Source organism: Lissotriton vulgaris, chromosome 2_1, assembly GCF_964263255.1.
Source record: "Lissotriton vulgaris chromosome 2_1, aLisVul1.2, whole genome shotgun sequence".
Taxonomy (NCBI): Eukaryota; Metazoa; Chordata; class Amphibia; order Caudata; family Salamandridae; genus Lissotriton; species Lissotriton vulgaris.
Window position 1 is genome coordinate 637,880,625 of NC_141687.1, and position 27,693 is coordinate 637,908,317.

At 45.1% G+C, this 27,693-nt stretch overlaps 1 protein-coding gene across 1 annotated transcript in view; it reads right to left on the reverse strand.

Moving 5' to 3' along the window:
- Positions 1–27,693, reverse strand: part of ICE2 (interactor of little elongation complex ELL subunit 2) — an 823,034-nt gene that overhangs the window by 19,138 nt on the left and 776,203 nt on the right. Inside the window, exon 13 of the mRNA XM_086955805.1 lies at positions 154–204. Coding sequence (XP_086811931.1) covers positions 154–204 — 51 coding nt within the window. The remainder of the gene's footprint in view (positions 1–153; positions 205–27,693) is intronic.

Here is a 27,693-nt window from a genome sequence, read left to right on the forward strand (position 1 = left end):
AGCTACTGTGGTCTGGGAATGTCTAAATATACCACAACCACTTTGTAGATGTATGAGGAGAGTCTTGAAGTCTTACCTGTATTGGTAATAGATATGGGTCAAAACTTCATTCTATTCATGAAAGAAAGTGCCTCAGAAGGGGAAAAAACTCACCTAGTGACTTTCTTCAAGATGTGTCGGAGAATATTCAGTGAATCGGAAGGTCTGGGAAACAAAAACGAATATAGAAATTAGTACAATCACAGCATAGAATCCTTTGACGAACATTGGGATTTTAAATTGCTAACTTCAGAAAAAGCATATTAGACAAATGAGCAGAAGTCATGCAGAATTAGAACTACGCTTCCTTTGCTATCATAACTAGGAGTGCTGCCCATAGGATTTGCCCACAGACCAGAGCCAAGAAAACAAAGACGTGGACGAATGACTCTGGATCCAGAGACAACAAAAGTGGATGTAAAACTCTAAGCATCAAACAATGACATAACTCAATTGCAATCAACCTATGATCAAATGTTGAGGCTGTGGTCAAAAAAGTACTCATGGATCAGACATCTTCAACATAAGGACAGTGCAAATCCCCCTTAATTAGGTTTCCTTTTACCCGGCCTGAAGCAACTCTCGTGACTACTATTCCCACTTCTTTTCCATCAGGACCAATCACTAACCAAAACAAACACATTTAGGCAGCTACCATGGCCAAAAATTCAAAGAGTACAGAGAGTGTGTGGTGAACCTGAGAATGAAATTATTTAGCATGACATCACTGGGAAGCAATTCCTCAGCGGCAATAAATATGCATAGAATAACAGCTGTGACATCATCAATGACTGATGAACCTGCAAATGGTGAAGGCTACCCTTGTAGCTCATACTTTCCTAGTCAAACAAGCAAAAGACACATTGTTTGTCTTTTGTGGGGCAAGATGTTAATATCTGCACAGGCGAAGAGCCCAACAACAATCAGGGTTACTGTGTGTAGATTTCTACTTTGGGACCTTTTCAGATGAGAAAAGACATCATTCCGCAGAACGGGGAAGCATGAGGATACTGAGGAAACTGTGCTTAGATAAAGTATCGACCAGAAATAGGGTTACAAAAGGTAAGTAACTTTCCTGGCCCATCCGGACCCACTAAGATGACTTGAGCTCAGTCGCTCCTGATCATCTTCAGAACTCGGGGCAGAAAAGGCATCCGAAGAAAAGCGTACATGAGTCCTGTGCTCCACTCTAGCTTGAATGCATTTCCTGGAGAGAGCATTCTAGGGAACTCCGATTCACAGATGTTCTGACATTGTGCTTCTTAATGGTGGTGAAAATATCCAGCCAGGGTTTTCCCCTGAAGATGTCCTGCGCCACCCCAGGATACAACTGCCTTTCATGATCCATAAGGTATCACTGTCGGAGATTGCCCGTCCTAATGTTTAAAGGTCCTGCCAGGCGGTTCACAATCAGGAAGATGCCCAGACGTTCAAGACAATTTCAGATGCGCTGCGTCTCTGGGCAAGGACCCCACTATGTCCTGCTTGCGATGGTGTTGTCTGTGAGGACCTGTACCAGCCTTGCTATGATGGATGGTAGTGAGGCACTCAACTGCTGGCAAATGGCCTGCAACTCCAGCAGACTGATGTGGAGTTGCATTTCCACAGATATCCACCTCTACTAGATGACCTCTTCAACCCAGCAGAGATGCATCAGCCTCCACTGTCAGCTCTGGGTGGGGTAGGAGAGGAGTCTGACACTAATCCAAATGCAGCAAAGCAGCAACCACTGCAGAGCTTTTGTAGTCTCCTCTGAAACCTGGATGAAATCCAAGAGGTTCCCATAATGCTGGGCCAACCGAGGCTTCCAATCCCTATGCAGGGCCAGCATATGCCACCTGGTAAATTCGACAAAAGGTTGCAAGAGGTCAAGAAACACTAGAGTCAATCACACTAAAACCCAGGACTAAGACTGAAATACTGGGATCACAGCCCGAATGTCCTAGACAACACTGTGCTAGTGGGAAGACAGCTCCAATGAAAGGGGAAATCTGCAAAGGAGTTCGGTGTGTTTTCGGCATGTTGATCATGAACCCCAGCGATGTTGGTATAGTCACCATTGTCTGGATGTGGTGTACGACTGACAGTGGCAAGACTCCCTTCAAAAGTCAGTCATCAAGTAGGGAAAACCGGATATCCCCAACCTCCGAAGGTGTCCCACGACCACCACCATCACTTTCATGAACACCTGAGGGGCCTTGGTGATGTTAAAGGGGAGCACAGCAAACTGACAAGGCTCCTGGCAAACAATGAACCGCAGGTGACTTATGTGAGACTGCAGAAAGGGTACATCAAAGTAGGCACCCTGCAAGTCCAGCAAAACACCATCACCCAGATCTAGGGCAGAGAGAATTTGGGACAGTGTGAGCATCTTGAATCTTTCACCCTGCAGAAAGGTGTTTGGCACGTGGCGATCTATAATAGACCAAGAAATAGCACCAGGAAATAGCAGTAGTAACAGCCAGTCCCCATTTTCGAGCCTGGTACCCTCTCTATGGCGCCTTTGGCCAGGAGAGTGTGCACTTCTTGCAAAAAGATGGCCAGGTGCTCCTCGGAAAGTCGCTGTGATGAGGTTGGCAGATGCAGCAGGTTGGATGGGAGTGTCCCCATTGAACAATTTGAAATAACGATTTGACATATGTTATATTTTGCCACCTGTGGTGGAAATATCAGATTGTACCTCCAACAGTGCGGCCACAGTGTGGTCATGCACCCAGTAGGGGTACACTAAAGTAGTGTTGAGGTTGAGGCTGAGGTTGCAGGGGTAAGGGAATGGGAAGGTTGCTGCCCTTGACGGCTTTAGCCCAAATGACTGAGTGCCTGCTGCAGGGGCAGAGCGTCCTCGTGTTGCCCATATGCTGATTGTCTAGAGTATCCCTAAAAGAGACAAAACTGCTGAGGAAACTGTCTAGCAAGGGTTGAAACGCCCACATGCCATAGCCCAGCTCTGCTTGAAGCTTTCCAGGGTAGAATTAGTATTTTCACCAAATTGGTAAGGCCAATCCTAGTGCTCTCCTCTCTGCATGGTGCCATAGCACAATACTGGTTCCGACGGCTACACCCAAGCATATTTTGGTATCCAGGTCATATCGCATTACATATTTGGTCGTATTCTGCCCATCTTGGATCATCTGAGACATGGAGGCCTGAAATTCTTAAGGAACTGATGGCTACACCCAAGTAAATTTTGGTATCCAGGTCATATCGCATTACATATTTGGCAGTATTCTGCCCATCTTGGATCATCTGAGACATGGAGGCCTGAAATTCTTAAGGAACTGATGGCACAAACTAGTTGACCATATTCTTAAGAGCATGTGTGCAATTCACCAAGCAGGCAGCTGGCATTGACAGACCTTATGGCTATGGCCTGGGGGGATGGGCCGTAGGCAAAGAATTGGGGTTCACCTTGCTGGTAGAAGTTTGGCATAGTGTGCTGCATCAAAAAATCTGGTTCACCTGGCATTGGCCTGTGGCAACTGGCTACTTGTAAGTTCACTGTCAGCCAAGAACCAGTCTTAGACCAGGTGCCCACTAATGTATTGGTGAGGTATCCTTAAATGATAGTAAAGTTTCCAAGGAACACTGTGCAGGCTGCAAAACCTCAGCAAGCACATTTTTCTTAACTTACACGGAAGGAAGTTTTAAGTCCAAGACTTCCACTGCACATTTTATCACCATCACAAAAGAAGCAGTGTCTTCCGTTGATGGCCTACGGGAAGATACTAACCCAGTACCCAGGGAAGTGTTCAACCGACTGGCCTCCTGCAAGTCCACATACAGATTGTTATCATAATGTAAAGATAATCATGTCCATCATCTCCAGGGTAATCTTTGCAGGTTGGTTGGCTTTGAACAGAATCAGAGCCAAAAAGGGGGTGAAACACTGGAGAACAGCTTTGTGGTACAGGTATTGTCTTGTCAGAATTCAAATGTATAGGGATCGGGTGCAGTGCTGTGAATTTGCAAAGTGATCTCAGCCAAGATGAGTTCTGCTCGGAGTCAGATATCGGAATCAAAAACAAGTCTATATTCAGCCCTTGGGGCATCGCGACTGGCGTATGTGTCAAAGGATCAGACATGGATTTTTCCACCAGATTTAAAGTCAATTCCAAAGCTAGAGCGGGACCCGAAATGGGTATGAGAGGCACAGATGGCGCTGATGATGTATCCGCCGGTTGTAACCCAATTGGAGGGCTCCATGGATCCTTGAGGACCAAAGGCCAAAGTGCTAAAGATTTGTAACATAGCTACACTGAAGGCGCCAATCAGTTGCACCATGACTGTTGACCTGGGGGCCTCTCAGTGCAACAAGATCAAATGCAGAATCTGTTCCTCAGAAAGAGTTTGGGAGCAAGATGAAGGGCCACCTTTACACAGTCACAACTTCTCCAATGGAGAGTGGTGGGATGAGGGAGAGACCCGCTTGACATTCTTGTGTTTCTGCTTTGACTTTACCCAAAGACTTCGACCGCAAAGAGAAAATGTTGTAGGAATGGTCTCCAGAGTACCAAGAGGTAGGTGTGTGATGTGTGTGTGTGTAAATCAAGGTATTGTGGAATAGTGAAACGCGTTGGTCTGTCGCCTGTTTCCCTGCTTATGAGAATGAGATAATAAAAAGAAAAAATTGCAAAAATCTACGGAGTGCGACCCATTTTTCTTCCATTTTTGAAGGATTGTGTGGTTATATATATATATATATATATATACATACACACAGATGTCATGGGTGATATGCCATTTCTATTTATTACCATTGTTAAGGGTAGTTAGGGGTCATGACCCATGAGAGGTGAAACCTCAAGGGAGCCATGATGACCTAGGAGACATAGCAAACAAGCGAAGGTAGCCGAGGCATCGGATTTCAGCCGTGACCCGCCACTCACCGATCTGACACCAGGAAGCCGCTGTAGTACGGCGGACCAAAGACTGCTAGGTGGGACGCGAGAAATAGGTTGGCGTCTCTGATGATGGTACATAGAAGTGCGTGGCAGAAAGAAAGGGGACAGGAGGAAGAATTGCAGTAACAGCGTGGCGGCCCGTTCTGCGCTGAATTCCCTGAATGCTGCACTGTGGGACTGGTAGTCCTCCGAATTGGCAACAAAAGGTGATTCGAAGCAGGTGAGGCTCCTGAACCACTGAGAGGAGGAGCCTTTAAAAGAACATACGAACGGAGAGCAAGCAATTGAATTTTTGCATCTGATGAAGGCACAACCCGAAACCTGGTTATGCGGTGGAATTCAATAAAAGGCAAACCCCTAAAAACCTGTTGTGTCCTTTGCTTTCTTCAGCCTGAGGGAAGGAGAAGTTGATGTTATATATATATTATATATATATATATATATATATATATATATATATATATATATATATATATATATATATATATATATATATATATATATATATATACATACATACATACACACAGATGTCATGGGTGATATGCAATTTCTATTTATTATCATTGTTAGGGTAGTTAGGGGTCATGACCCATGAGAGGTGACTTCTCAAGTGAGCCATGATGACCGCCCCCTCCCTCAACAATAGTAAGACATAGAATATTCTACTCTACACATATGGTTTATGCCCAAGTATTTTTCATTTGTACTTCTTTTAGCCAAGGAAACTTAACCGAACTGGGATGCAAGGGCTTACATGTGTGCAGTGTAGTCAAAGACATATTAGAACTATTAGAAAAGTTGTTTCCACGTTTAAAGTAATTGTTACATGCACTCTGTGAGGCAAAAAAACATTTTAGTCTTTTTTCCTGTACTGTGCTCTGCTCAAAAGGAGTCGCATTTCACCTTTGCACTGTAAGAAAAACATATTTCACAGTTCCCTGTGAACAATATAAAGTATTTCACAGTTACCTGTAAGATACAGATTTCATCATGATAATGACACCTTCTAAACTACTCGGCAGAGCTTTATTATTGTCAGCAATACTATGAATTGATGTCAAAGAAAGTCCATTTGCACAACAATGTTATCAAAATTGTGTGGCAAACCCCCACCCCCCCACAAATCGTACAACATTTGGTCAGCGAGTATTATTTTCACCCCTCTAAGCTAGAAACATTTTTTTTGTGAAATCTGGAAATTATGCTTTATTAGAACATGCGAATGTTGAACGCTCCATTGAAGACAATGGATTGCTTCAGGCTTCTAATAGCTTGTGGAAGTCCGGAGCATAAACATTGCAATGTTTTCCTTTCACAGCCGTTTCTGTGAGAAAAGGCCTCACAAAGCCTGAGGAGATTTCAACCCCCTCGGGCTTCGTGAGGCCTTTGTTTTACTAACTAGAACATTTTACCCTCTAGAGGTGGATTGTTCTAATGGCAATATAGCCCTCCATAGCAGGCTATCCTGGCCATTAACGGCCCGTCCCCTCGTTGAAGGCCCTCGCCTTCGTCTCAGCCTTTAACCTTAAGCAGGTCATTAATGGCCAGTATAGCCTGCTACGGTGGGCTATACTGCTATATTAGATGGCAAAACAGATTGGGAATGCGGTATATCTATAATCATGCTGTAAATGCTGAGGCCACTTCATAAATCTCAGTCCCATAAAACCGCTGGCTCTCATAGTTGTCCATTGTTTTAATCAACAATATGCTAATGAAAGGTATTCTAAAACCTAAAGATTGTAATTACTATCAGTGTCCAGGATTAGCTCCACTTTGAGAAATACAGCTTTGGAACCTATCTAAAAATGAACATGTAATAAAAAAAATCATTCTTAAAGAGTAACGTGTACCATGGTCCACAATATTGCCATCTGGGGGTTCTGGTGACATTTGGAAATCAATTGGCCTTCGGCCTTGTGATTTATGATGTCACAAAAGACCCTCGATGGCAGTATCTGAATTAACTACACAGTAATTTGTGTGTGTGTGTGCGTGTATATATCTAATCTATCTATCTATCTATCTATCTATCTATCTATATATATATATATATATATATGGAGTTACATTGTAGCTAGTATTTACTATTAAAATAATATATTTTACATTTATAGCTAGACCCATTTATAAATGCATTCGTAGCTGCCCTTGTGCCTCCGGCCACTTGAGAAGACGGGTCTGCTCCAGCGCGCCCAGGGGCTGACGCGCAATTTGAATGAAAATGCATTCGAAGCAATCATTAGAAATATGAAACTGACATTTTATGTATTTTACACGTATTTTCTTGAAATTGAAATGTTTTTGAAAATGGAAAAGAAATACAAACAATAGTCAAATATTTCCTCTAGGTGTGTCTCACGACATTGTTGTCATGTGATCAAGGCAGGGATCTGCCGAAACGCGTCGTGATGATATGGTCGCACATTTGAAAATAAATTAAAAGAAGCACCAAACTGCGTCTACCTCGTCTTATTGCAAGTCTTTTTGGAGAAATTGTGGAGCAGACGAGCCTTGCAGTGTATATATATATATATATATATATGTTCCCAAAGATGCCCTTGCAACAGAGACGCACTCCTCCAACTGTTGAATTAACAAATCCTTTATTCAGAAAGGAGCAGGGTTGCTTTCTTGAATATTTCTGTTCCGCCTGCCTGACGCGTTTCAGAGCCTTTGCGCTCCTCTTCAGAGGCAGCTTGATTGCACACAAAGTTCAGGACATCCCACAAGGCTCTGCAGCACTTCATTGTTTAAATGGTCTCCGGTGTACCTCATTAGCATATTTTCGAAGTGGGTGCATGCTGGACCCTGTGGTCTTTCTTCCGTCCGATTTTTACCTCCAGTGGTTTGTGTCCAATACAAAACATTACAGGAACCAGTGACAGCCCTCCAGTGGGCTACAGGAAAGAAAACCTGCTCCGTCGATTTTAAGAAAAAGCTGCACTGAAGAACCGGAGAGAGACAGCGGGGATTACAGGAAAGGATTTTATTCCAGCAGAGTGTGGCATGACGCGTTTCGACAACAATGTCTTTTTCAAATGCCTGTTACACCTTCAAATCTGCCAATCCGTTTTTAACTTGAACACGGCGTCTTGCCATTGGTGGCCATCCAGGTGGGTCAGGTTAATTGGAGGAAATGCGTTGTAGCTGCGTCGGCAAACTACAACTCCCAGCATTCAACAGTCATGGAAAGCCAGGTAAGTTACTCCCCCTGGAACCACTTTATCTCGTCTGGAGTACTGGATGAATGTAGACGCTTGTGAAACGAAAAGACTGTGCTGCTACTGAAGTCTTCTCCTCTCCTGAGTCCCCAAAACGTCTTGACCGCTTGTAACTCCTGCAACGCTGAACCTGAAGCCAAGAATGCCGTGATCCTGACTTCTCCGTGAGGTCACAGACTGCTGGGTTGCAGCGGAAGCCTTGCTGTATAGGAGTGCGGTGAGCCGGAGTGCTTCCAATACCTTGGACAATTGAAGAGAGTGCCGTAGCTGCCCTTGTGCCTCTGGCCACTTGAGAAGACGGGTCTGCTCCAGCGCGCCCAGGGGCTGACGCGCAATTTGAATAAAAAAAGACGATTCCTGCACTGAAGAACCGGAGAGAGACAGCGGGGATTACAGGAAAGGATTTTATTCCAGCAGAGTGTGGCATGACGCGTTTCGACAACAATGTCTTTTTCAAATGCCTGTTACACCTTCAAATCTGCCAATCCGTTTTTAAGTTGAACACGGCGTCTTGCCATTGGTGGCCATCCAGGTGGGTCAGGTTAATTGGAGGAAATGCGTTGTAGCTGCGTCGGCAAACTACAACTCCCAGCATTCAACAGTCATGGAAAGCCAGGTAAGTTACTCCCCCTTGAACCACTTTATCTCGTCTGGAGTACTGGATGAATGTAGACGCTTGTGAAACGAAAAGACTGTGCTGCTACTGAAGTCTTCTCCTCTCCTGAGTCCCCAAAACGTCTTGACCGCTTGTAACTCCTGCAACGCTGAACCTGAAGCCAAGAATGCCGTGATCCTGACTTCTCCGTGAGGTCACAGACTGCTGGGTTGCAGCGGAAGCCTTGCTGTATAGGAGTGCGGTGAGCCGGAGTGCTTCCAATACCTTGGACAATTGAAGAGAGTGCCGTAGCTGCCCTTGTGCCTCCGGCCACTTGAGAAGACGGGTCTGCTCCAGCGCGCCCAGGGGCTGACGCGCAATTTGAATAAAAAAAGACGATTCCTGCACTGAAGAACCGGAGAGACACAGCGGGGATTACAGGAAAGGATTTTATTCCAGCAGAGTGTGGCATGACGCGTTTCGACAACAATGTCTTTTTCAAATGCCTGTTACACCTTCAAATCTGCCAATCCGTTTTTAAGTTGAACACGGCGTCTTGCCATTGGTGGCCACCCAGGTGGGTCAGGTTAATTGGAGGAAATGCGTTGTAGCTGCGTCGGCAAACTACAACTCCCAGCATTCAACAGTCATGGAAAGCCAGGTAAGTTACTCCCCCTGGAACCACTTTATCTCGTCTGGAGTACTGGATGAATGTAGACGCTTGTGAAACGAAAAGACTGTGCTGCTACTGAAGTCTTCTCCTCTCCTGAGTCCCCAAAACGTCTTGACCGCTTGTAACTCCTGCAACGCTGAACCTGAAGCCAAGAATGCCGTGATCCTGACTTCTCCGTGAGGTCATAGACTGCTGGGTTGCAGCGGAAGCCTTGCTGTATAGGAGTGGGTGAGCCGGAGTGCTTCCAATACCTTGGACAATGGAAGAGAGTGCCGTAGCTGCCCTTGTGCCTCCGGCCACTTGAGAAGACGGGTCTGCTCCAGCGCGCCCAGGGGCTGACGCGCAATTTGAATAAAAAATGCATTCGAAGCAATCATTAGAAATATGAAACTGACATTTTATGTATTTTACACGTATTTTCTTGAAATTGAAATGTTTTTGAAAATGGAAAAGAAATACAAACAATAGTCAAATATTTCCTCTATGTCTATTGAAGCACTGTCACTTTAAAAGGAGGTGTGTCTCACGACATTGTTGTCATGTGATCAAGGCAGGGATCTGCCGAAACGCGTCGTGATGATATGGTCGCACATTTGAAAATAAATTAAAAGAAGCACCAAACTGGGTCTACCTCGTCTTTTTGCAAGTCTTTTTGGAGAAATTGTGGAGCAGACGAGCCTTGCAGTGTGTGTGTGTGTGTGTATATATATATATATATATATATATATATATATATATATATATATATATATATATATATATATATATATATATATATATATATATATATATATATATATGCCCCACCGCACCAGGGAAGGAAGCGGCCGCACTCGCGTGGTCAGTTAAGAAAAGTTCAATTTATTATCGCACAAACAGGACGCGTTTCGGCGAACGTGCCTTTTTCCCCTGTGTCAACCTGATCACAGAGGCTGCCGCTATTGAAAGCATTCAAAAAACAATCACATTTTTTTCTTGTGAATTCATAAACACAAAAGACTGACAAAATCATCAATGTTAATTTGGCGGCCATTTTAGAGTGGCTTCATATGCAGTTAAAAAAGCAAACATATCACTGCATATTTATATACAATCCGTTTCCATTGTTATGTAACCATTATAAAATTATTGCATCTCGAAAATAAATAAATTGTTAGCTCTAAGGCCATGATTGACAGTTTTTAAGTCCTGCGCATAAGGATTATGCAGTAAACAACAAAATTGAGCCTTGTATGGGCTTTGCACCACTCCAGGAATTATAGAAGGATAAATGATAAGCCCTGGATGGGCTAATATCGTTTTACCGATGGTGTGTCTAATTAATGCATATAAATGAAAAAATTATTTCAATGTAAAAATAGTACATGACACATTCATGAATCTCAATCAATAACCATCCTGAATATCCACTCAATATAGGAAATATCTATCTATATATATATATATATATATATATATATATTAGCTCCCAACTCGTCTCCGCAGGAAACAAGAACGACCGCACACAACTTTAAGGGAAAATTCAGTAATGTTATTCCAACTAAGAACTCATAAAGGGGGACAGGACGCGTTTCGTGAGTTGTGAGTGGAAACGGGAAGGGTGCATATTTTTAAAGAATGAATCATGAACATCGAAATGGGACAGCGTATTTTCTAAATGCTCTTATCATTAACATGGAAGAAGGACAAACATACTGTCACAATACTTAGCGCCATCTTGTTATTGGATACAAAATGTCATTTAAATAAAACTTTCCAATTTCGTTTCAAATAAATCACAAGTTCATGTTCAATTGCCATTATTTAGCATCTTTATTCATGAAAATGGCAGGAAAAGCACCAGCGTATTCCCTCATTTATGTTCATTATTTCTTGATTAACAATCACAATGCATGCTTGGGCTGGTAGTAAAAAAATCAATCCCAAATGGGGAGCCACCAAGTTCTAATTTTAAAACAATCAATAACGTGGAAAGCAATCCTGGGTTGTGCCTCCACCCTGTGGGGTAACTTTGTTTTGCATATTTATTTATTTACTAATTTGTAGAGCGCATGGTTACACAATCGGTGTGTCCCCGCACTGAGACCAGACTCTGGGAAGATGCGGCTGCCAGCTGCATGACCCGCCGCATATGTGTGTGTGTGTGTATATATATATATATATATATATATATATATATATATATATATATATATATATATATATATATATATATATATACAAACCCGCATGTGTGTGTGTGTGGTATATATATATATATATATATATATATATATATATATATATATATATATATATATATATATATATATATATATATATTCAACCAATACGTTCACAATCCACAAGAACGACGTCCAGGCCACAAGTAGTATTCAAACTGGATTTATTTTCACAGCCCTACTCGACGCGTTTCGGGAATTGCCTTCCCTTTCTCACGAGTACCATAGTCTGTTTGCATCCATTATTTAAAGTGAATCACATGACTTCATTGAATGAAAGACATAGCCAACAGACTACCAACACATCACATGTCTGGAGCTATACAATACATACTTTTTATCAGCAACGTGTGGCATGTTATGCATAAATCAAAATGAAAATCAATTCTTATGTTGCACATGATTAAGGGCTGGTAGATTATGTTACACCAATTTACACGCTGCTCCTTCGATTTCATTAGGGACGGTCAGCCTGTTTACACCATTTTAGACCACACTTAAATACTCTAAAACCCTCGGTAAGGTTTTATGGCAGTTCAAATAATAGGCTAGAATTTACCACATTCTATAATTTTTAAGGAAAATAAAAATAAACTTGGTTTAAATTCTCCTAAAATTAATACGTTCCGATAGGTGCTGCGAAAGAGCGGTAGTGCCATCGCTGCGTGTTCGCATTCGCTAGTTCATTACGTGGAGCTAAAGCATTTCATTCAATGCCCTCGCTCTTTTCGCCCAGTCCAAGTGCTTTCATATGTCTTGCTCTTTTCAAGTATTCTCTTGCTGTATCCCCTCGATCTCAGTCTTTCTGTGGTTTCCATTATTTTATTTTCTGCATCCTGTTCTACGGAACAGTTTCTTTTCATGCGAATAAATTCGCCATATGGAATACTCGCCAATAAGGGTTGTGGGTGGAAACTTGTTCCATGGAGGATACTGTTGGTGGCCGTCTGTTTCCGGAAAAGTGTAGTTTGTAACTGCTCATTCTCTACATACACCTTTATATCCAGGAAGTCGATTTCCTTATCACTGATGGAGTGAGTGAATTGTAGCCCAATGTCATTGTTGCACAGTTTTTCAAAGTATGCCTCAAAATCCTTTTTGGTTCCATTCCAAATTAAGAACAGGTCGTCGATATATCGAACCCACAGTATTATTATTATTATTTTTTTTTTTTTTATGGAAACCACAGAAAGACTGAGATCGAGGGGATACAGCAAGAGAATACTTGAAAAGAGCAAGAAAAAAGTTGAACTGAAAACAAGATCCATGATAATGTCTACCAAAAGAGTGAAGGAGAAGTCTGATGAAGCACCAAGATTCGTGACAACGTTCAGTAAAGAGAGTGGCATCATTAAAAACAAGATCCAAAAATACTGGCATCTAATCTCAGGAGACCCGGATTTGAAGAAGATCATAGGTGACGGACCAAAAATGAGCTATAAAAAACCTACGTCCTTGAAGGATCAATTGGTAAAGAGTCATTTCAAATCCAAAAAACCCGGGGGAACCAATAACTGGTTAACTAACCAACGAAATGGATTTCGAAAATGCAATGTGTGTAAAGCATGTAAAATTGGCCTGAACACAAACACATATGATGAACCGGACGGCAAAAAAACACTCATTGAAGGTCAAATTACCTGCTCCTCCACATATGTAGTCTATGTGATACAGTGTAAATGTGGCTCATGTTACATTGGAAGTACCACCTGTGCCCTGAAAAAACGGATTTTAGAACATATCCGAGCAGTAAAAAACAAAAACCTGGCCTATGCGACAGTAAAACACATGATATCATGTCAAAAAGGAGACTGGAAATCAATGTCGTATTATGGCATACACATGGTCAACCTGGGAGAACGAGGAGGAAACAGACTACGCAAATTAAGACAAATCGAATCCAAATTCATAATCAGATTAAAGACCAAGATGCCGAGAGGGATGAATTTTGATGAGGAACTTTATGTACACTTGGAATAATTTGAAATATTGACTTAACTCATATGCAGACTGAGAATTGATCAGTGTACTGTAGGGTACTATACCCCGATAGATGATGCATGTTTGATTTTGATAATTCGACACTTAGAATAATCCCTACAAGACTTACAACTTTTGCTGTAACAACAGTTTAGTCGATATATGCTGGGAAAAGCCATAATGTTAAAAGAGAACTGCAATACAATAGAGGGTACGATACCCAATACTTGAGAAAATGTCTACATATGTATACAATATGAGACTGCTAAAATGTTCTATGCGCGTAAAGCAGAGCGTGTGTTTAAAAACATGTAAACATTATAAGTATACGTTGCTATCTGCACTCTGCAAAAGGAATGAGAAATGTAACTTGACCACAAATCCCATAATGCACCATAATTGTTTCAAATGGGATAAATGGTGGACATAGAAAAAAGCTCACTTACCGTGAACAAAGCCTGTGATGGCTGAAACGCGTTGGTCCGAGCTGGAGAAATAAAATATATGCTGTTTAAACTTATAAAACGCTGAGTGCCGCATCTTTGGGGAGAAAATTGTTTTGGGCCCTGATCCGGCCCCTTTGCAGAGCACCCACAGTTGAGCGCCCGGAGCCTGAGGATCGCTTTGGTGGAGATATATATATATATATATATATATATATACAGATATACATACAGCTCCTTCCTGTACCTCCTTTCGGAGGTCACGAAATCAGTGGACCACCAGACAGCTTTGAAATAGCAGGTACGTTTATTTTCCTTTTCTTCTCACTCCTCGCATGACGCGTTTCGGGCAACAGGTGCCCTTGATCACATAGTGAGCCTGAAGTATGTTGTTGTTTTTATATACAATTGTTTTTTGAAATGCTATACCACGTGACCACAAACAGTGAAAAAATACTCAGTGCAACAACATTTATGGAACTCTGGTATTGCGAGGCTAGTTTCTCAAAGACACAAGTTGTACTCAAATGACCAGATGTACTTAAACATTCTCTCAATGTGTTTTCATTATACGCAACAGATGCTAATATAGAATTGCAGCTTGAATGCCAATGGAAATGTGCAAATTATGCATATATTATGTGCATATATTATGTGCAAATTACGCAATTTAAAATACACCTCATCTAAAAAACAATTATGTGCAAATTACGCAAGTATGACTTGTACAAAAAAATTCAAACATAAGTGCAAATCACTGTTTAAATGCAGAGACATTGCGCAAATTATGCAAAGATGAGTGCAAAAGCTAGCTGCCTAAACGCATTGATAATTTCGAAAAATGTTCAGCGCATAATGTGTATTACACAATGTTTCAAAAAATAGCATCTATGCCCATTCATCTATATAATTCTAAATGAATCTTAGTTGAGAACCGAGGCATATTGGATGGGTTTAAATGATGTTAATTACCCAAGTCCTGGCAGAAGTTCTGTATTGTTTAGCGATTTGCAGAACCGACCACTCACAAGCCTGTCGGGGTCCGAGAGTATTACCCAAAAGTCTCCTAAATGCTAATAAGGCTTGATTTATCCAAAAAAAGTCAAATTCAGCAATTGTTTAAAGGAAAGTGTGCATATCTTAAGTGTTATTGAGACCATTAGGGTATTTACTATCTATATCTAAAATATACCTCGTTTCTAATTGTCTCAATAACTTTCCTCTGTTGCCACCTCTCCGTGGCATAGAGACAGAGTCAATCACAAAAAAAGATAAGACAATAGGCCAATTTCTATTTATTATGCCTCTGATTTTACGTTCTTGGCAGCTAAATGTTGTGATTAGTCTCGGTGGATCTTCCAATTCATCAGCTCCTTCTGCTACCTCTACCTTTTGTGGCAATAATGATGTTCTTGATCTTTTATTTGCTTTTAGTACTGCTTCGGCTAACACTTTGTCTGTATACCCTCTTTTTTTCATTCTGTCCAGGACTTCAATTTGACATTTATTAAAATCTTCTGGTGTTCTGCAGATGCGCTTCAGCCTCAAAATCTCACCATAAGGGATGCTATCAATTAGGTGTTCAGGATGTGTACTTGCTGCGTGAAGTGTAGCGTTTCCTGCAGTGGGTTTTCTAAACGCAGTTGTAGCTAGTTTGTTGTCATTAACATAAACATCTAAAAATTCAATTGAAATCGGGCTAAGATATATATATACACATGCACACACACAAATTATTAGGTTGAGCTGGTGTAGCAGCGCAGCTGCGTCCAGCGAAGCATCTTTTGTTGTCCACTTCATGGGAATGTGAGACAGGGGATGTGCACACGCAAGCCCTCGGCGCTTTCACCTCGTGGGCACGCACGCCCAGCCCGGCGCCGTGCACATCTCCTGTCTCACATTCACAGTAAGTCAGCCTCTCGTCTCTCTCAATCGCGTGCGCACACACACAGCCACACTCATGCATGCGCACACACACACACACACATACATACGCACACACACACACACGCAGGCACACACACAAGCACGCACACAGACACTGCGTACGCACACACACCCACGCACGCACACACACACCCCACTACAACTAAGCCCCACCCGCCCCACTCACCGGGCTACAGGCACCGTCACGCGGGGCTTCCCTGACTTGCATCGGCGGCCTCTGATCCTCCAACGTGCGGGGTAACATGCCTACAGCGTTTTCACAACCTTGGCTAGGGCGGGACTTCTGCCTTCTGCCCTTCTCGTCCAGTCACTTTGTGGGCGCGGGCTTCCTGCAGAAGGCGGAAGTCCCGCCCCAGGGGAGGCTGTGAAACGCTGTAGGAGGCATAGTTGACTTCGTTCACCGTCACTTCCATCAGCTATGCCAATTTACGATTTCCCCTGAAAGGTGTTTTTTCACATTGCAGGAATCGCCCATTTATTTACTTCTACAAGTTGGAGTTGGAAGACAACAGTGCGCCGATAAACCTCTTGGGAACATTTTTGAAGCTCACTTTGTCATTTCCATGCCACATCTGCTTGCGCGAGAATGCGTTTGGTTTCCAAATTGTGTGCTTTCTTGTAGCTAAAAAATGTCCATACTATCCAAATCTAAGTAATATGAACCATTGGTGATTTTTAACCTGTTTTGAACATGCACTTTGTGCAATTTAAGGGCACCATATCACCAAGTAAATTGTGTCTTTAGTAAAGTTGCTCGAAGCTCATCGTAAAAGTTTAGACCGAATCGCTGAATCAGCTGCAGACTGCAGTCCCCTATTGTCCATTATCAAAGAGGGCGTTGAATGAACAGCCGCCTCTTTATCACGCGCTGCTCTGCAGACGCCTTTGAAGGAACATATACACAGCGTCCAAGATAGGACACAGGAGGTCAACAAGGTGGATGCATACACCCCCCGCCCCCCCTGGCATGTGTGTGTGTGGGGGTGGAGGGGGGATTTCTCTCTTTAGTAGAAGAGCTTTGTTTAGACTCTTCCCTGAAGTGTGCTTTGGATGTTCTGGCATGCTGAAGTTTGATTGACAGAGTAATCGGCTTTCATCAATCTCTCTGGAGGCTGAGGTGTCTTTTTAATACAACACAGTTCACCTGTAGCAGGAATGTCATTTAACTGTAGTCAGAGATCAGCTGCTACTGACACTGCTGTTTTCCCCTCACTCAGTAGCCAAGGAAGAAGCGTTCGGAATCCGAAGTAACGACGACTCCAAGACAGGGGGCTTCCTTAAGGGCCACTACAGGCAACTGCTATACTGTGGCACATCCACATTACCAGCAGAGGGGGCTAAAGCGCAATGCATTATTTCAAAGAAGGTCTTGTTAATACGGAACGAATATGCTACTTACCAGTATGCATCTGTTCTTGGCATGTAGGGCTGCTGACATTCATATCTGTGCATAGATCGCCGCCTAGTGTTGGGTCCGGATGATTGCACATTGTTGTCCTGGAAGAGTCTTCGAAGTATCACGAGATAGGTGGCTCCTCCCCTGGACTACAATGCGCATGGGCATCGACTCCATCCCCAGATTGTTTTTAGCCATTGTGGCCAAGATGGAGTGAAACTCAGTGAATGATGACCATGCTATGAGTATATGTGAATACTGCAGCTGCTACAGGCGCCGGGGAGGAGGGCGGGCGATATGAATGTCAGCAGCCCTACATGCCAAGAACAGATGCATACTGGTAAGTAGCATATTCGGTTCGAGGCATGTGGGCTGCTGAATTCATATCTGTGCATAGAATACATAGCAGTCCCTCTATTAGCGGCTGCCGCCCGTGCCAGCTGCAGCAGTTTGAAAAAGTGTTTTGAGAACAGCCTGCCCTACAGCTGCCCGCTGTTTGGAGTGCACATCAACACAGTAATGCTTAGTAAATGTGTGCGCGGTAGACCATGTGGCTGCTCTACATAGGACTTCCAAAGGAATGTTTCCATAGAGGCCCCTAACTTCCTGGTGGAGTGAGCTGTTGGCGGAATGGTAAGAGTGCGTTTTGCTTTTAGATAGCAGATCTGTATACATTTAACGATCCACCTAGCAATACCAGCCTTGGAAATAGGATTACCTTTGTGGTGCGGTGCAAAGGCGACAAAGAGTTGCGTAGTCTTCCTAAAATCCTTGGTCCTATCGATGTAATACATTAGGGCCCGTTTAACGTCAAGGGTATGGAGCATCCGCTCCGCCAGTGTCTCAGGATTTTGAAAGAAAACAGGTAATTCGATTGTTTGGTTGATGTGAAACTGAGACACAACCTTGGGTAGAAATTTAGGGTTAGTGCTAAGCACTACCCTGTTGGAATGAATTTGAATAAATGGCTCTTGGATAGTGAGGGCTTGTAATTCACTAACCCTCTGTAGCGATGTAATTGCTATGAGGAAAGCCACTTTCCATGTCAAGAACTGAATCTCGCAGGAATGCAGTGGTTCAAAGGGAGGACCCATCAGCCTGGTAAGGACCACATTGAGGTTCTACTCAGGAGCTGGTGGAGTCCGTGGCGGAATGACTCGTTTGAGCCCCCCCAGAAAAGCCTTAATGGCAGGCACCCAGAAGAGGGAGAGGTGCTGCCTATTTTGGAGATAAGCGGCCATCGCAGACAGATGAATGCGAATGGAAGCATAGGCCAGATTACACTTTTACAGATGGAAAAGGTAACAGATGATGTTCTGAATAGAAGCATCCAGCAGGTTAATGTTGTGGTCTGCACAATAAATGACAAACCGCTTCCTTTTTGCCGCATAGCATGCTCTAGTGGTGGGCTTCCTTGCCTCCCGAATGATGTCCATACAGTCGGCAGGTAAGTGCAGGTAGCCAAACTCTAGGACTTCAGGAGCCAGATCGCCAGGTTGAGCTGTTGCGGATCTGGGTGCTGAATGTCGCCATGGCTCTGCGTCAGAAGGCTGGGTGTGAGATGTAGCCTTTGATGCGGTACCACAGATAGTTCTAGAAACGTGGTGTACCATGGTTGGCGAGCCCACGTTGGATGAGAGTCATCGAGTGCTGCCTGAGCTTGCGTGCCACCAGCGGTATCAGAGGTGCTGGGGGAAAAGCGTACACAAATTTGCCTGACCAGTTCATCCATATCGCATTGCCCTGTGACTGTGGGTGTGGGAACCTGGCGGCGAAGCTTTGGCATTTTGCGTTCTCCTTTGTGGCGAACAGGTCTATCTCTGGATGACCCCACCTTTGGAAGTACGGCTGGAGTACTGATGGATGTATCTCCCACTCGTGCATTTCGTGGCTGTACCTGCTGAGCAGGTCCGCCATCTTATTGTCCTTGCCCGGGAGGTGCTCTGCCATGAGGAAGATGTTCCTCTGAATGGCCCACTTCCACATGCTCTGAGCCAGATGAGACAGCTGCGGAGAGTGTGTTCCTCCCTGCTTTTGAATGTAGTACATTGCCGTCATGTTGTCCGTCCGGATCAACACGACCTTGTTGCACAGATGTACCTTGAATGCTTTTAATGCCATGAAGATTGCCATCAGTTCCAGAACATTGATGTGCATCTTCCCTTGTTGTTGCGTCCATAGTCCCTGTACAGTATATTGGAGTACATGCGCTCCCCATCCCTGGAGAGAAGCGTCCGTCGTCAGGATAATCTGTGGCACAGGCTCCTGGAATGGTCGGCCCTTGCAAAGGTTTCGTGGATTCCACAAATGCAGAGAGTTGTATGCCCGACCGCTCATCAACACTAGGTCTTTCAACTGGTTGTGAGCCTGAGTCCACTGACGTGCCAAGCACTCCTGAAGCGGACGCATATGTAGTCTCACGTGCGGGACATTGGAGATGCAGGAGGCCATCATGCCTATCAACTGCATGAACACTCTTGCTGGAAGCGAGTGTTGAGGTCTGAATTTTTGGATCAGCGATTGAATGTTGCTGACTCTCACTGAATTCGGCTGTGCTGTGGCCGCCAGAGTGTCTATGGTCGCACCCAGATACTGCCGTATGTGGGCGGGCTGGAGGTGGGATTTTGGGTAATTCAGTGAGAATCCCAGATCGTGCAGGAGGTGAATGGTGTGGGACACGTGGACGGCACACTGCTAGGCTGACTTCGCTTGGATGAGCCAGTCGTCCAGATAGGGGTAGACGTGGATGTTTTCTCTCCTCAGATGTGCCGCCACCGTCGCCAGGCACTTTGTGAACACCCTGGGTGCCGTGGTGACCCCGAAAGGCAAAACCCTGAATTGGTAGTGCTGGTTTTGGATGGTGAACCTGAGGTATTTCCTGTGTGAAGGATGTAGTGGAATGTGAAAGTACGCATCCTTTAGGTCTAAAGTTGCGAGAAAGTCCCCCTGTTGGAGCAGCGGGAGCACTTGCTGCAGGGTTAGCATATGGAAGTGCTCCGACAGGATGTAGAAGTTGAGGGGCCTGAGATCCAGGATGGGCCTGTGGGACCCGTCCTTCTGTGGAATCAGGAAGTACAGGGAGTAAACTCCTGTGCCTCTTTCCTGCATGGGCACGAGCTCTATTGCCCCTTTTTGCAGCATGACATGGACCTCCTGCTGCAATAAGTGCAAGTGCTCGTCCGACATAGGACGGTGCCTTGGGGGTATGTTGAGGGGAGTGGATGTTAACTCCAGACAATAACCAAATTGGATAAGCTTTCTGACCCACCTGTCCGTGGTGATGGACTTCCACACGGGCAGGAACTGCTGGAGTCTCCCCCCGACCGGTGTTGTGTGGTTGGGGGGCAGTGACAATGCGTCACTGTTTGTTGGCGGTAGAGGACCTGGAGCTGTTGTTGCCACGTCCTCTGCCTTTGGCGCTGTTGCCGAGGTATCCACCTCGACTCTTGTTGGCATAAGTAGTCTGGGTGTTGCCCTTGTAGAACTGCGCGGACTGCGAAAGCTGACCCCTTGAGGTGCCTCTGGTATTGGAGCGACGAAAGGACCCACCCCGAAACTGCTGGGACTGCAAGGCACCCATGGATTTTGCAGTGTCAGTGTCCTTTTTTATTTTTTCTAGGGTGGTGTCAACCTCCGGGCCAAACAGGTGATCTGGGTTGACCGTTTGGTTCAAGATGGTGGTCTGGATGTCTGGCTTGAAACCAGAGATTCTTAGCCAGGCATGTCTCCGAAGCATAACACTGGTGTTAATGGCTCGCGCAGCGGTGTCAGCTGCGACCAGAGCGCACTTAATGAAAGCGTTGGAGATCAGCTTCCCCTCCTGGATTAGCATCTCAGCCCCTTCCTTATATTGATCAGGCAGGTGTTGCAAAAGGGTCTCTAGGGTATCGTAGTGCGCCCTGTCATAACGCGCCAGGAGCGCTTGTGTGTTTGAGATGCGCCATATGTTGGCTGCCTGTGCTGCTACCCTCTTCCCTGAAGCCTCAAAGACCTTGGATTCTTTGTCTGGGGGAGGAGCATCACCTGTAGTCTGAGAATTGGCCCTCTTCCGGGCATTCGAGACGACCAGGGAGTCCAGAGGCAACTGTCCTTTAATGTAAGTTGGATCAGTAGGCGCCGCTTTGTACTTTTTGTCAATCCTCGGGTTGATGACTCTCGCCCTGGTGGGTTCTTTGAAGACCTCAGCAGCATGCTTCAAAACGCCTTTCAGCATTGGCAGAGTTTTCACAGTCTTTTCAGACACAGAAAAGGTGTCAAAGAGGAAATCTACATCCACAGGGTCAGCATGCAGCTGGACATTGTGATTGGCTGCTGCCCGCTCAATGAGAGCATTGAAAGCAGCAGAGTCTTCAGTAGGTGAAGTTTTAGCAGAGAAGAGCTGAGGGTCTTGTCCCGAATGTGGATCCCCAGGGTCACCACCGGCAGACCAGGGCTCAGTTACATCCTCCGGGTCTGTGTAGACCGGATAGCTATATTCATCCTCGTCATCGCCCTCACCAGCGTCCACATCGGAGTGAGTGGGCGAGACCTCGTGAGCTTGTGGTGAAATGGGCTCCACCAAGGCTGGAGTACCAGCAGAGTCCATTTTCCTCTTTAGGGGGATTTTGTAAGACTCCAAGTGGGGTTCTGGGGTGATTTTCCTCTTCAGAAGGGAAAGCCTGCCCGTGTCCGCGTCAATGAAATGTTCTTGATGCTCCTCCTCCGAGTGTTGTCGAGGCCGCGGGCCATGGACCACCAACGATGGCTTCGGCGCCGAAGATACCTTCTCGGGCACGCCGGCCCCCGGTCTAGCAGCGAAAGCCTTCGGCGCTGTCTTAGGCTGTAAGGTAAAGAGGATCGGCGCGGACGCCTTGGCCGGTTTTTCCAGAGGCTTGGCAGGCGGAGGGCCCTTCGGCTCGACTGCCGCGGCGCCGTCCCTAATGCGCTGCAGGGACTCCGTGACCTTCTTCGTGAACGCGGCAGATGGACATGCCGGTTCAACGGAGTCCTTCGAGGACGGTTTCGGAGTCGAGTCCTTCAAGGCCACTTTCGGAGTCGACTCACTTGGCGCAGCACCCTTAGCCTTGTCGTGTGGAAACGGGCAGAGAGGACCTTCGGGTCATCGGGCCGCTCCTTGGGGTCGTCAACAGCCTTCTTGTGGTCGACCCGACTCTTGCCGGCGTCGATCGTCTTCGGCGCCGATGCGCCCGTGTCGAACCCCTTCACCTAAGTCTTCGATGCGGTAGCCTTAGGCTCAGCCATCTTGACTTGGCCCTTCGGCTCGACGGCCATCTTAGGTTTCTTCAGCGCCGAGGCCTCCGAAGTCTTCGATCCGACCAATGCGATGCGCACTTTCGGTTTCGATATCTGCACCTGCGCAGTATCTGGCGTCGAGACCGTAGTTTTCACTTTCGGTTTCATTTTCACCGGGAGTGACTCGGTACCAATGTTCGTGGCCGGGCCTGCAGGCGGGGCCGAGGAACTCATATCAAGGTCTTGGGTAAGGCCCGAAGGCGATCCCTCGACCTGGGCCTTATAGATTGGCACAGCCCCAGGGTCAGTCTGAGGAAGCTCCTCGTCCGAGCTATCCTCCATGGCCCCGAGGGCCCCGTCGTCGTCTCCTACCTCCTCGATGACTTCTTCGCTTTCGAAAGCTTCGGCCTCAGCGTTGTAGTCTTCCTCGACATCCGACGCGGGGTTTGATTCTGAGACGTCCTGGATATCTTCATCCTCGACCTCCCCAGCATCGAAAATGTCCGTAGGCGCCGGTGCAGATTGCTGGGCCTCCAGGCGCGCAGCTCGATGGAGCTTGAGTGTCTTCTTGGACCTGAATCTCGAACAGGCCATACACTTGGCCTCATCGTGGTCCGGCGATAGACACTTGTTGCACACCGGGTGGACGTCGATGTGTGGGTACTTCGAGTTACACACCAGACATCTTTTGAATGGACTTCGGTCCATGATGGATGGTCGATGAGTCTGGAGCGCCGACAAGGCCTTCCACACCGAAAGCACGCGGAAGTATAGAGCTCGGCTCGGAGCCGAAGTAAAGTTGTTAAGCTGAACGCAAGACAATACCGACGTAAGACTAAAGACCTTTTGGTCTCAAGGAAAGTTTTTTATCGATTCCGACAAGAGGTAACCAAAGACATCCGAACCCAATGGCGGAAAAAAACAATCTGGGGATGGAGTCGATGCCCATGCACACTGTAGTCCAGGGGAGGAGCCACCTATCTCGTGATACTTCGAAGACTCTTCCAGGACAACAATGTGCAATCATCCGGACCCAACACTAGGCGGCGATCTATGCACAGATATGAATTCAGCAGCCCACATGCCTCGAACAAGGGAGTTCCCAAACAGCAAGATGTCATTTTGCCATGGGGTTAGACAAGCCTTTCTCAGGAGCTGGAGAGAACATTCTGTAGTTTCTGTTTCTTGTCCATTCTTGAGCTCCAGTGCTTCAAACAGGAGCCTGTTGAAGAGTGAAAGGAGGGACAGGGGCTATTCTTGTGATTGCTTGGGGGAGACGGGGTGTCAAGTGTTGCCTGATGTCACTTGAGTCAAATCTGGCATTTTGGTCGATTTCCATTGATGACAATCAGCTCATCGCGACTCCCTTCATTATCAATTTAATGACAATTTATTCTTGCCCTCGTCTGTAATGCAATGTGAATTTGTTGGGGAAAAATTCAGCACTCGGGGGCCTGATTGCCATGTTGTAAAACCATAGCGATGGTCCAGATTAATTTGAAATGTGAATTAGTGATACCTTTACTGCGGATGGAGTCATCAGACAGTGTGTGCGAGGAGCCCACCTCTTCAAGGGCACGCGGAGAGAGCTGCAGCAGGTAGATATTAATCTGTAAGGATAACTCTCAACGATACAAGAAACGTGTTCTCTTTCACCTTGACCCGTGCAGATGACATCATAATCACGTGCAGAACTTCTCTGTGAAATACAACCCCAACAAGGGAGCGTGACTGCACCCCCAGGGCCAAACTAACATTAACAGTGTCTGCCCTTTGAAGCAAAGGTGAAGAGAGTTTGATGGAAGCTGGGCGACTCTCAGATTGAGCTGAATGAGGAGTGTCCCTACCTGGGGCTGTTTCACTCTCGAAGAGTGAGTTCCGCCAAGTAATGATCTCATTCTGCGTGGCGGGGCAATGACACACTGAGAATCTCAAATTCTATACAGGGCTCTGGCCTAAGGGTAGAGGGGGACGAACACAGACTGATTAAAGAGAGAGCAAGGCATAGTGTGTTTCCTGAAATTGAAGGTAACAACATGCTAAATTGAGTAGGTTTTGATATAAATTGTTTTTCATCAGTACTGTACAGAAGTCCCCAGGCTCTCTGTTTGAGGAGCTAGAAAAGACAATGTAACTGTCCCCGATTGTTATGTGCTGGAGACAGCTGGGAAGCTGTGATTTGGTACACCTGACTGCCAGTTGTCTCTGCATTAGACAAAGTTGCATACAAAGCCTCTGTCCACCACTCTGAAATAAAACACATAGATCGAAAAACATGTCAAATGTCACACAACTCAGAATTCTTATGCCTTCAATCAAATCATAATGCAAACGATATTCAAGCAGGCCTCTTTGGGGGTGGTGGGTAGATTTGTGGAACCTAGCTTAGCCTCAACTTAAGTAATGACTTCTCTCTCGAGTACCGTCAGTGGCGGTTTCTCCGCTAAGGCAGAGGAGCACTGCCCCTTGCTTTTAAGCAGTATATGTAAAGGAAAAATAAAATGATAACTAAGTTATTATCATTTTATTTTTCACCCTCACCCTCACACACCCTCACCCTCACACCCCCTCACCCTCACACCCCCTCGCCCTCACCCTCACACACTCACACACCCTCTCACCCTCGCACACCCTCTCTCCCTCACACACCCTCACCCTCACCCTCTCACCCTCACTCAGGGACACCACCGCATCACTCAGGGGCACCACCACATCACTCAGGGGCATCACTCAGGGGCACCACCACATCACTCAGGGACATCACTCAGGGGCACCACTACATCACTTAGGGACACCACCACATCACTCAGGGACACCACCACATCACTCAGGGACAGCACCACATCACTCAGGAACACCACCACATCAATCAGGAACACCACCACATTACTCAGGGTCACCACCACATCACTCTGGGTCACCACCACATCACTCTGGGACACCACCACATCACTCTGGGACGCCACCACATCACTCTGGGACACCACCACATCACTCTGGGACACCACCACATCACTCTGGGACACCACCACATCACTTTGGGACACCACCACATCACTCTAATACACCACCACATCACTCAGCCCAACCACATCATCACTCAGCACCACAACAGCATCACTCAGCACCACAACAGCACTGTCCTTGCTTGTTCTTAGTGGTGCAGTCTTTCACAGCAGGACTGCCGTGATTTATCAGCAAAGGATGTTTCATCAGAAACTTTACTTTCAAACTGGCATTCATTCCAAACATTTTCCGTAGCCTGGCACGTTTCAGAGCTCCTGCTCTTTCATCAGAGGCTTGCTAACAGTCCACAGAAACAGTAACACACCTTCTTCTCCCCTGTGCATTCTAGTAAGTAATTGTCCTCAGGTGGGCCTACTAAGTGAGTTTCAGTGCTTGTGCATGATGGGAGTTGTGGTATGTGTTATGCACCATTATTTCCCTCCAGTGGGATCTGTGTTCTTGTTGCAACTTTATTTAAAACATCTTCCTTACCCTCCAGTGAGATATATATACATATACCTATATATATACATACATATATATATATATATATATAAATATATATATATATATATATATAGCAGCAACAACGTTTAAAAGACCGCACTCCAGAAAACACGAACTTAGTGAAGGTTTGGTTTTATTCAAGCATGATGATCTCCGCCACCTTCCACCACCCACCAACGTTTCGAACAAGAAATGTTCTTTCTCACGGTGTCGTGAGTCCGTTTTTTGTGTCACTATTTATAGTGCTAAATCCAGAGCAAGGGCTTCTGGTACATGTAGTTTTCAGAGTTAGTAACATTGCTTTTCACATTCAATTCAAAACTTTTTCAAACGATGAATAGGCATTTGGATTCCTTTATGCTTGCCATTGCTAATGATTGCTAATGATGTGAATGAATTATTAAATCTCATAGTAATGGATCAATATGTTAAACTACACAGTTGATTATTGTTCTGTGGCATTGGGACTGTACTCAAGTGAATCCCGTTTTTTGCTCAATGAAAGTCCGGTAATGTCTACCATCTACTTCCTTCCAAAAGTACACAAGACTCTTAATAATCCGCCTGGAAGGCCGATTGTACCGAGTTGTAAATCACTATATGAGAATCTTTCCATATATGTTGACAGATATTTGGCACCGATTGTAACAAATCTAAGTTCCTATATCAAGGATACTGGGGACTTTCTGAGGATATTGGCAAATACAGGTTGGCAGAAAGGCTTTCAACTCGTAACCATCGACGTTGTATCCCTATATACATCGATAGAATACAAAATCGGCCTCAAAGCAGTAGAATACTTTCTGCGTCAGAGAAACATACTAGGATGCTATTGGACATGATAAAACCATGCCTATACAGCAAAATTTTGTTCTTCAACCACAAACTCTATAATCAAAAACGTGGTACCGCCATGGGAATTTCATTCTCACCGAGCTACGCAAACATCACAATGGGCTGGTGGGAAAACTGGTGGTGTAGAAAGAAGATAATGAAACACACATGGCCAAAATTGAACTTTGGCTAAGATACATAGACAATATTTTTATTATCTGGAACGGTAGTCAAAATGATATTTAAAAATACTTTGACATTCTAAACATCAATGATGTGGGATTGAAAGTTACCTACAACATAAGCTCCAGACAAATACAATATCTTGACGTCTAAGGGTATATTGAAAATGGGCAAATACAAACAAAGATTTATCGAAAACCAACGTCTTCCAATAGTATCCTCCATGGAACCAGCTTCCATCCGCCTAAATTGATTAAAAGTATTCCCTATGGTGAATTCATAAAGATGAGAAGAAATTGCTCCACGAATGAAATGGCAGAAATGAACTTTGAGGACAGCAAAAATAGTTTTTTAAAAAGAGGATACAAACACAATGATGTGGAACTAGGATTAGCACGAGCAAAACAGATTCCACGAGAAGAGACTCTGATCAACAAAGCAAAAAGCCTACTAGACTGATCTTAACATACAGCAAGGAAAGTTTCAAGATTCGCAAAATCCTTTCAAA